Genomic DNA, 11818 nt, shown 5'->3' on the forward strand with positions numbered 1-11818 from the left:
CTGACCTTTAGGCCATCTCAGTGCAGATCCATGATTGACTTACATAAGACACTGTTGTGGGCTCTAGGTCTTCAGCTGGACTCACATAAGACACTGTGATGGGATCCAGGCCCTCAGCTGGATTCTTTGGGTCTATAGTGTATGGACAATTCTCTGGTACTCTTTTGCTTTTGACTCTTTGGGTGAATACTATAATACAATCTTATAAATTGTGTCCTGTACTAAATCCTTTCCCATAAAAACCCTGATCACAACAAAACTGATACAAGGAGGGTGGGATCATTGCTGTGATATTGCCTGCCCATGTGACTTAAAAGCCTTTGAAATTAATTTGGAAAGTCTGAGATTGACTCTGAAGAGGCAGCCCCTATATGCTATAAGCTATATAGGAAATGTTGGCCTGAGTCTGGAAAACCAGAGTACTAATGGAAACACTGCTGATTAGAATGAGGCTCAGGAGGCTTCTACTAAGCACTGCAATAGCTGCTAGATCGCAGGTGGTGTACCTTGCACTTTGGAATGAAGTTGGTCTGCATTTTGCTTGTGTTTAGAGATACTGCCTGTGTGGCAGAAAAATTTCAATGCAGTATACTGTTGGGAAGGTGTCATGGTTACCACTGAGGGCTTTCAGACAGATCTGTTTGAAAACAAGAGCAAAGAGCCAGAAAGATGATCTGAAGAATTTGGTCAGATGGAAGGCTCCAGTGGAGCTGTGTATTATAAGGATAAACAGAGGACACAGGGTTGTCTTTCATTAGAAGGGAATAGTGTATTTGAAATGCAGGAGATCCCTTGGGATGTCTTTTAGTATTGCCATGCCCCATTGTTAGAACTTAATGGGAAGCAAGGATTATGACTGATTTTACTGTAGATTTTACACGTTTGTAATCAGGTTAGTCAAAGTATTGTGGTTTTTCCCTTCAATTTTGATCCCTCTTTGAATATTCTGCTTTCAGTGTGCAAATGAGTGCAATAAGAATTATACATACATAATTATTATGTTACTGTAAGTCTGAATAAGCCAAAACATGTTAACTTTTCACAAATCTGCCACTGGAGACTATAGGTTAAGGAAATATGTCTGGTGATCAAAGTTGACAAGAGGTAGATAGTAATGGTTGATTGACTGAGTTAATTTGAGAAATTTAGAAGCTTAAATAAGTTGGCCTGGGCTGAGCACTGGCTTGGGGACAGGCATGCAACAAGGTGTCAAAGGACCTACCCTAGGGTGGCTGTTTGCACTTAGTGTGTAGAAGACCCTCTCTAGGGCAGCTCATCACCTGGACAGTATAAAGCTGAATGAGGAAGGATGGACTTGCTTCTGTTCTTTGGAGAAGCTCCAGTCTTTGCCTTCAGTTTGGACATCATCTCCTGGCTCCTAGAGAAGATTTGTTGGATTCTGCCTCAGATTCTTCAGCCTTGTGGTATAGATTCTTCAACCTTCCGTCACAGACCAATGATTGTTTTTTTTTTCCCCCCCAATATGCTCTTAAGAAGATTCTGCAGTGACCTCCAGACCTTGGGCTGAAATCTTCAGCCTTCAGTGTGGACATCCTCTGTGTGCTTCCTCATCTAACTCTTTAGCTGACCATTATAAACCAGTCTTGTAATTTCTTACACATTTGTATATCTGATAATACCTCTCTCTAGCAAAATTGGTGGCTTGTTGAAATTAAGAGCAAAGAGCAGGCAAGTGATACAAAGGGCAAAGGAATGAAGAGCACAGAGGATTCTTAATGGAGTAAAACAAATCCACATGGCACTGTAATGGTGGACACACGTTGTCATGCATTTGCCCAAACTCACAGAACACACATTATGTGTAAATGTTAAGGTACTCTATAGTCTTTGGGTAATAATGTCAATATAGGTTCACCAATTTTAACAGAAGTACCACTCTGGTGTCTGATGATGTTTTGCTGTAAACCTAAAACTGTTTGAAAAATAAAGTCCATTTACAAAAGACACTGAGGTAGGGTAGGGGCATGACCAGGCATGTCTACACTTGACTGAACCAACTCCTCTTGCTCTACTCTGTAGCCACTGGAGCATCATTTTATTTCATGGGGTGTAGTTCCTATGAGTCTTCTCTTCAAATAAATAAAAAAAGAAAACTGAGAAGTGTCTATGTTCAAGAGTGAAAAATGCAGTTAACCAGCCTTGATTTTGATTCTCTGGGAATCAAAACCTCATGCCTTGTTTCTTGGCTCTTTCTTCCTTTACCCAGGGAAAAAACATCATTTAGAAGTACCTGTGGAAGTCACCCAGGTCTTCTGCACTGATAAAATCATCTAAGTTCAGAGTCAAGTCTGTCACTTGCTGTGAGCCATATTCCTAGAAAAATGAAAATAGAAAATGAGAGATGGGGGATACTTCTGGGCTGAGCACAAGGGTGGGAAGAACAACAGTATACACCTTAAAGAAACTCATGTTCATAAGAGAAATACATTAGGGCTCTTTGTAATGTGTGAAATACTTTTCTGATGCTTAGGGACTTTTCTGATTTAGTAATACTTCCTTTGACACACCAGAAATCTAATTCCTGGGCTGGTCACTGGCCTGGGGACAGATGTTCAACAAAGTGTAAAACAGATGCACAACAGTGCTGCAGCAACATGGAGAAGCAAGCCCAGCAACGAAGAACAATCTTGTTAATGAGGGTAGCAGCAGAAGCTGCAGGCATCACAGTATCAGTGGCTGAGGAGAAGGGACACTAGGCTGGCAATACTGGACAGTACCCAGGGCTGAGAGGGTAGGAAGCAGCAACATCTTCCAAGGTTTGGGTCACTGCTCCTGGGAACCCAGGCTTGAACCTGTTCCATTCAGTGAGCTGTCTCAGTTCTTTTAATAAACACTTCCATTTAAACTAACCTAAATGGGGCTGGGGAGATGGCTCAGTGGAATAAGTGCTTCCCAGGCAAGCACAAGGGCCTGAGTTCAATCCCCAGTTCCGCAAAAAAAAAAATAAATAAATAAATAAATAAATAAACTAACCTAAAGGACTTTCACTGTATGCAACTAAGAATCCCATGACATAAGATCTAAAAATGTTCATCTATAAAAGAAGGAATAATGGAATATAATAATCAAAACAAATGAGATATAATCTCTAAGTGCTTCCACATAGAGATGTCCACATTGAGTGAAACAAGTGAAGTGTTGTCCAATACATACAGCAGGATACTTTGTAACACACACAGAAAACCAAAACATAACAAAAAGAAATTCCTTGTCCTCAAGGTGCTTTTAATTCAGTGGCAAAATACAAATGTGCAAGATGGCTTGGATTAATGGACTGTGTATTTCTGCTGGTCTATAGAAAGGATTAGTTAATGCTTGCTTTTTTTCTGTCTCAATTTCTTATAACTTTTGTTGTCAACTTTGCATGCATATATCTGATAATCTAAACAACTAAATTGAAGATAACACTATGCAATACAACAAATACTGTCAAATTCATACTATTTTGTTTAGTGAAATTCTGTATCATCTCAAATTTTTTATCACTATTTTGTATGATCTTTATTTTTTCCCATAATTTTATTGAGAAATAAATAGCAATGAGACAGTTTCAAATCAAATTGGTAGGACAGTTCCAATAATTAAAACATTGCATACTGCCTTCCTAGTGGTTATTTGTTGTACAAGATGCAGACATGATATCCTATTTACAAACACTATTAGAACAACTCCCTCTGTTCCTTGAATTAAGAGAATGTAGCTATATATCCATCCTAACCATTTTGAATACACAAATACAAAATGGACATTCATCTATATCTCCTTTTCTTGTTTAGTTCCATCATTTAAATATTATAGGTATGTGAACTTAGCAAAATATTCCAAAATAGTCCAGTAGTCCATAATAGTACTGGGTCTTCCACTTGACTGGCAATGTCAGAAGTTGTTGACCTGAGTCCCCTACAGCTCAACATAACAACATGGCTTTATTTCTTGTAATTCATTTTTATACTTTTCTGCTGGATGGTTAAGACCAAGGTAAAGCAGGACCTATGCAACAAGAGTTGTAGCTTTTGGATCTGATAAGGTCAGTGAAATCCCCTCAGGATTTATCCTGAGACCCTGTACAGATTGTAGATCCTTTGTCAGTGTCAGCCATGTGGATGAGTCACGGCCATTTCTTAGCCAATCTGCTGTCTGTGAAAGCCTGAGAGAATGTTTTCTCTCCATGTGACTCTCCTTAGGCACACTCTACATCATCAATCGCTTTCCTCTTTGGCCCCATAATCTCCTTGGTCAGAAAATTTGGGACACAACTGAGTTACATGATGTCACAGTACAAGTTCTCATATGTCCTGAGTCTTAATTGACCTTGGAAGGCTAGGGCCAAAATGTTGGCTTTCCTTGTGGCCCTCATTTTTCTCTAATTTTTGGTCTGCAAACTTAGGTTGTTAACCCTCCAGAAGAGAAGCTTATTGTTATTACCATATAACCTAGGCTGTTGAGCTTAACCTCACTGTCTGTCTGAATATCAAACATCTTAGGCACAACATATGATCTTTATTTAAAAAAATAGTAAAGCAGAGCAGAAATAAATACAAGGTGTGATCACAATATACAGTGAATGTTTAAGTAAAAAAAAAAATTATTATAGTAAAAAACACATAGCCATTAACCTCCTCAAAATATTCCCTTTAAAGGGTCTGCCAGATAGCACAGTGGACTAAAGCAACTGTTTAGGCAGAGCTCAGAGGGTAGGTTTGATCCCTGGCACACGCTGAGACCACAACTGAGACTGGGCGTGGTGGTGTGCGCCTGTAATTCCAGCACTGGGGAGGCTGAAAACAGGAGAATCACTATGAGTCCAAGACCCTGTATCCCCTGTACTAGATGCAAAAAACAAACAAACAAACAAACAAACAAACAAAAAAAAATCCCTGTCATGTCAAACACACTTATCTCATGTTCTTTCCACTTTCTGAAGCAGTTTTAGTTCTCTTTGGTAAGTGGGTTTTTTGTTGTTGTTGTTGTTGTTTTAAATGTATTTAGTACAGGGTCCACAGGGTCTCATTACACAGATTGGACTCATACTGATCCTCCTGTTTTCGGCCTCCCAAGCACTGAGATTACAGGTGTACGCCCGCAGGCCCAGTCTCAATAACTGTCTCAGCACTCCCTGGGGGCAGGGCCAGCACGGCAAACCAGGGATTGAACCCTAGTCCCTGTGCCTTCCTAAGCAGTCATGTTAGTCTGCTGAGATATCTGGCCAGCCTTGTAAATGTTTTTATGACATCTGATTAAAAAATGTAGTAAATTGTGCTGCTGAATGCCATACAACGAAAAGGCGAGCTAGTAAGTATATGGAGTTTCCTCATCTATCTTCTTCTTCACTAGATATGGCACTGTATGACTTTTGGCTCATCTCCAAAGTCAAAACAATTGTGAAAGGTAAAAATTTTGAACTGATACAGGGAACAGGCAGCCATGACAGTGTAACTAAAGATACTCATAAAAGAGGATTTTCACAACTACCTCAGAAAGTCACAAGAATGAAGTGTGTTTGACATGAAGGGGAATATTTTGTGATGGATTAGTAACAATGGGTTTTTACTATAACAACTTTTTTTTTAAACTTAAATATTCACTACTTTTTTTAGTCACACTGTGTACATAATTATAAGATGTGAAAATACCAGGAAGAAAAATAAAATGGTGGAGAGTACAGTTTAGATTTTTCTGGCAAATGGAAGTAAACAGATCTGAGCTTCTGAGTAAGTACAAAAAAGAGAAGGTGTCTTGCAGGTTTGAAAGAATGGGTTGTGTGTATGTGTACGTGCACATGTGTGATGGCAGACTAGGGTAGGGAGTTCCAGCATAAGAAGCACAACACATAAAGGCTCCAAAGCAGCAAAATCTCAGCCTGTTAAAGAAACTACAAATAGCTGCCTGGGGCTACAATAAGCATTTTACGCCTGCATTGTAATATTACTTAGCCATTCCCCTGTGGGTGGAAGTCCCTCCTTCATCAGAGGCACTAAACATCTTCACAAAGTTTTTCGATATGTAAGGTTCTCAATTCAGGACAAAGTACCAGAAGAGAAATCACTGGATACAGATCTGGATCCACACTGTTAAATGGGTTTCAAAGCAGTTATCCTCAATAGACCCTTGGGTCTAAAAAACTCACCAGCACATTGATGATCATGCTGTTCTCCACTGGGATAACTTTCATCAGGAGCTTTCGGGACCCATCCTTGGACTCATAACGAAGGACATACAGGTCTTTATTATTACTCCACCCAGCTGGTAGCAGTTCTGACTTCTTATCACTGGGACCTGGCTGAGAAGACATAAGGTTGAAAGGAGAAGGATCATAACCTGAGAAGTAGAGCTACAAAGGACCTTACAGATAATCTAACCCCACTTCTCAATGTATAAGTGAGATTATGAAGGTAAAGAGAAGTGACCTGTTCAACGTGATACAGCAGTTTACAGTTCTAGAACCCAGGTCTCTGAAATGTTCACCCCATCTGGTTGCATTTATGACACAATTGGACCCTGCCAAAAATCTGCAGTTTTGGCTTAATAACCCTTTCCATTCCCTTGCCAAAAATAAAGTCAGTTATCTCAAGGGATAGTATGAACTTCTACACCAGTAGATTTTCAAAGCTTGGACCTTGGTCCATTTGCAATAGGATCACCAAAATTTCGACTAAAACCACAGACCTGAATGTAGCCCCCACCAACTAACTTCAATAGTGTAACAAAAATTATGAACAATTTTCATATATATTCAAAATGCAGCCTAGTGGAGATCTATAGCTATTACCAACTTAGAAAACAACATCATTAGTCACTGAATGTTCTCATGAGTAGCAAAACCCAACCAACATCCCTCTCTCCCCCTAACCAATTACAACTATTCTATTTTTTGAAACTTTTTTTACTTTTCCTGTAAGTTGTTTTACTATGCCAGCAATGATAAAAATACACCGCTTCAAATGGTCCTGAATTTTATATAAATGGCATGAGTTCTGCCAATTGCCTGTTATATTCAAGGGTTTCTTTTTCTTAATTTTAGTACAGAGTCTATAGGGTCTCACTATGCAGCTTAGACTTGTAGTGATCCACACTTGTAGTGTTCAGCCTCCCAAGAGCTGATATTACAGGTATACAGAAGCACCACCACACCCAGTCTCAATCGCTGTCTGGGGGTGGAGCCAGCACGGCATGCTGGGGACAGAACCCCTGCCTCCCAGTCTGCCTAAACAGGTGCTTTAATCTGCTGAGCTATTAGGCCAGCCCTCAATGGTGTTTTGGAAACTCATCAATGTTGATGCATTCAGCTACTGCTGACTCACATTCACAACTGCATGGAATTCCCTTGATAAATGTGCTGCAATTTACACGTCCACTTGTTGATGAAGATTTAGAAGTGTTTCCAGTTTGTTTTGCTTTTATAAATAATATTGCTATGAATATTACTGTAGGCGTGGACATATTTCCATACAGTATGCCTAGAAAAACTTAAAATTTGTACATTATAAAAGGTGGGCTGGCCAGATAGCTCAGCAGATTAAAGTGCTTGCTTAGGCAGACGCAGGGGCCAGGGTTCGAGCCCTCGTGTGCCATGCTGGCCCTGCCCCTGGGGCATGCTGAGGCAGTGACTGAGACTAGGCCTGGTGTTGCACGCCTGTGATCCCAGCTCATGGCAGCCTGAAAACAGGAAAATCACGATGAGTCCAATCTGTGTAGTGAGACCCTGTAGGCCCTATACTAAATTTAAAAAGAAAAAGCCTGAAAACAGGAAAATCACGATGAGTCCAATCTGTGTAGTGAGACCCTGTAGGCCCTACACTAAATTTAAAAAGAAAAAGGAAAGAAAAGAAAGAAAAAAGATAAAAGGCAACTGTTTACAAAGAACTACTGACATATACTTCCATTAGCAAGGTGTGAGAGTCGCTACTGCTTCACATGGTCAGCCAACATTGCTATTATCCAACTTTTTAATTCTTGCCAAACTGATAGATGTAAAATGCAACCTCTGTGAACTGTGATGTTTTCTTTTGTATTCTTTTCTAATTATCCTTAGACACTAAAGCTTAAGACATAGTTTTCAAATTATTTCTATATTTAAAAACAAATCCAGTGGCTTCCAGGTAGGGAAAAATTTCTTATACAAGAACCATAAAAGACAAAAAATGCCACCTTTGAGACTGTTCGTAATTTAAAGCATATGTTCAATGACAGACACTATAGACAAAGCTAGAAAACACAAACTAGGAGAGTATATGCCACACCTGCCAATGAAAAATTAGTAACTGCCATCTAAAACCAAAGCCTAAAGAATGAACAATAAAAATTTGGATCCCAAAACACTGGCAAAAAGGAATAAAGAAAACAGCACCGAACATTGTATAAAAGCTTGTTCAACTTTACTAGCAATCAGAAAAGTACCCGCTGAAAGACATCCATCACTGATATCACCACTTTTCTTTTTGCTAGATGTCTGTGTGGATATGGCGAGACCTGCAGGCACCGCTAGTGGCCATTCAAACTCATCTGGACACTTTCAGGAGCCATCTGGCAGTGTTCAGTACAACGAGGGGTGCGGGGGGGAGGGGGGGGCGCTAAAACACCATGATGGTCTACTTTGGCAGAAGTGTTTTTTTTTTTTTTTTTCCGGAATGCCTTCAAGGCATGACTGGCTGTCTTGTGTTGTGGGGATCGAACCAAAGCAACCGGAGCCTGACTGCTTTGTTGAAGCAGCCACTTAAAGAACTGAGCTACGGGGCAGGCCCCCTGATGGTCTACTTTGGAAGAAACCCTATGTACAGACTCATACAAGAGATGTAACAGGATCTTCTACACAGCCTTGGGTAAGGCAACCAGAGTTCAGCAAAAATGCAAACATGCTTACAGTGGATTGCTATATAGCAGAAAAATTAAACAAACTAGATCTAATTGTAGCATTATGGATAAAAGTAAAAGAAAAAATTGATTTAAAGAAAAATTCAGTTCTCTTCAGGAAAATTAAAATTATCATACTATAGCGATATATGTGCACCAATGTTTATAGCAGCACAATGTGTAATACCTAAATCTTAGAAATATCCCAAATGCCAATTAAGAATGGATTAAAAAAGTGGTATTTTTATATAATAGAATATTACTCAGCCATAAAGGGTAAACTTGAGACTTTTATAGGTAAATGGATGCAACTTGAGGCCATACGCATAAGTGAAATAAATCAGACTCACGTGGAAACATGGACTGTCTCCCTGGTATGAGAAATTGAAAGAGTAAATAGGAGGGACAGCCCTCCTATGATCAGGCCACCTTACTAGAATGTACAATACATATTGTGAAATGGGAAGTAATTGCTTCAAAGGAAAAAGAAACTGGGGGTAGGGGAGAGGAAGGAAGGAAAAGGGAGAAAAATGCAAGGTAACTATACTATTAGTGTCTATTCATTGAAAAGGAAGGTTCACGCAAAGAATTTAATGCCCATATCTTATACTCTGAGTAACTTCTTTGAAGATGACATATGCAATGTATTACATACTGCTGTTCTCTTATTATTGTAAAATTATTTCACCTTTTTTCAACATAAATAGACAAATAAATAAAAGTACAGAAAAAATGAGGTTTATGGCCAAGTGCTAGTCACATAATAAATAAATAAAAGCACACAGAAATTATCACCTACCTTTTCATGGGTGCTTATTTATACTACTCAATATGGACCAGACTAGGTAGAGCAGGGTGGCCTGTATTCATAAGAATGCAGTAGGGCTGGGGAGATAGTTCAAAGGAATAAGCGCTTGCCTGGCAAGTACAAGGTCCTGAGTTCAATCCCTGGTACCACCAAAAACAAAAACAAAAACCCAAGAATGGACCAGGTGTCATGACACTAGCAAAAGACAAAGGTCTAGCAATGCAGGACTTTCCATACATCAAGACAACAGTAAAAGAGCCGGGCATGGTGGTGCAAGTCTGTAATCCCAGGACTTGGGAGACTGAGGCAGGACTGGGTTACAAAGTGAGCTCAAGGCCAGCATGAACTGCATGGTGAATCCCTGTCTCAAAAAGACAAAATAAAGACAAGGGGAAAAAGAAAAAAGAGAAAGGGTGGCCAGAAGTTTGAAACTACTGACTCTCCTCTTTGGTCACTGCTAATGCTCAACAACCCACTGGGGGAAGTGGTTCCAAAGAGCAATTGGCATGGTTTAAAACTGGCTGGATGACAAAGGAATTAATAGACCTGAAGCAAAGAAATGAGACTGGCAGAAAACAAAAGTGAAACTATCAAATCATTCTGTTGGAAAGAGAAACTATTCTCTTCCCCCAAATGGTAAATTTCCTATGACATGTTTAGTGTTGTGGATTTACTCTGGAAGCCAGGGGGATGTGTATATGCATTATCTTTGGTCTACCAAGGGCCTTCTAATTTCTAATATATCCTTCATGCACAGCACTCAACCTACCAGAATTCTCTCTTGGAATATAGATAATTTGGTCTGCTCATCACTCCATCACCTTTGGCTTCCAGAGAAAGGCAGAATTTTTGAGGTTGGATAAGCCTGATACCTCACAACTTGTTTGTGGGAGGACTAATGTTCCCCAGACAACCAAGGCAGCACTGACAAGACAGCCCTCCTATTATCAGGCCAAGCGTGGCATTCGATAGCCTTCTGGGCCCTGAGATCAAATATCAAGTACTGCAGAAGCCATGACTGGAAAGTAGCCAAAGTACACAGTCCTCTAGAGTACTTTCCTCAGATGAAAACTCTAATGCCTTACAGGGGCTGCGATTCACCCAAAGTCATAGTTGCCGAAGGTTGTAGACAAATTAGATGCAGAGCTAAGTTTGAAATTCAGAGCTCCTGGCTACCCAGGTTATGGCTGGCAAAGACTGTTTCCACCCATGTCCACCAGACTGACCCCAAGAAAGTAATTTTCTTAGGCAAAATCCCAAGGCTAGAAGAATTCTTTAACTGACATGAATTGACCTCCATGTCTCTGAGCTAAAACACATCCAAAGAAACTCCAAAAGGTCATTTGGGGCATTTTCTCTTTCTATATAATCTGTCTTCAAGAAAGAAATTCAAATGTTGATTTTTATTAAGGTCAACAGATGTTGCTCTTCTAGCCAATTTTCACACATAATTCTGCTGTGTCAGTGTACAAAAGTCAAAAGAGAAAGTAGACAAACTACTTTCTATTACAACTGTTCACATGTTATATAGTCAAGTACACACTCTTGGGACCCTTGTTTCCCTCTTATCACCCAGAAGGGTAGGGAGCAGGAGGTGGCTGCAGAATACAAACATCCTCCAAGCTTAGAAAACTCTTGGTCTGCTGGCCCCCTGCTGGAAAACTAACCTTCTCTTAAATAAACAGGAAAGATGCCACTCCAAAGGACTTCTACTGTGAATGACAGCAGACTCAGCAGAAGTGAGAGCAACCCAAGCCCATAGCCTCTTCAGGAGAAAAAGCTGAGAAAAGGCCAAATGCAGCACACTCTAGCCTACAATGCAAACACCTGTCTCCTCTGAGGTATGCAAGATTTAGCACTGAGGTGGACAGAGACAGTGGGCAATGCCTTCCCAAAATCCTATTCCCCAGGCTCCTTGGCCTCTAAAGATGTCTAGAGTCAGCATCATTTCCTGATCTTGACAAGGGGTACCATAAGCAGAAAGACCTTTGGGAATGTGTCAGAGACTTGTTTATTTATTTTTACAAATCAGTCTTAAAAGGAGGAGGGTGGGGAAATGGCTCAGTGGAATAAGTGCTTCCCTGGCAAGAGCAAGGGCCTGAGTTCAGTCTCCCGTTCTGAAAAAAAAAAAAAAAAAAA

At 40.1% G+C, this 11818-nt stretch overlaps 1 protein-coding gene across 1 annotated transcript in view; it reads right to left on the reverse strand.

The window, feature by feature from the left end:
* Psmf1 (proteasome inhibitor subunit 1) overlaps nucleotides 1–11818 on the reverse strand; it is a 37090-nt gene that overhangs the window by 22619 nt on the left and 2653 nt on the right. The window contains exons 2-3 of the mRNA XM_004647648.2: nucleotides 6149–6301; nucleotides 2252–2334 (exon numbers count right to left, since the gene is read on the reverse strand). Of these exons, the coding sequence (XP_004647705.1) occupies nucleotides 2252–2334; nucleotides 6149–6301 (236 nt within the window). The remainder of the gene's footprint in view (nucleotides 1–2251; nucleotides 2335–6148; nucleotides 6302–11818) is intronic.

This window comes from Octodon degus, unplaced genomic scaffold (genome assembly GCF_000260255.1).
Source record: "Octodon degus isolate 3935 unplaced genomic scaffold, OctDeg1.0 scaffold00317, whole genome shotgun sequence".
NCBI classification, from domain to species: domain Eukaryota; kingdom Metazoa; phylum Chordata; class Mammalia; order Rodentia; family Octodontidae; genus Octodon; species Octodon degus.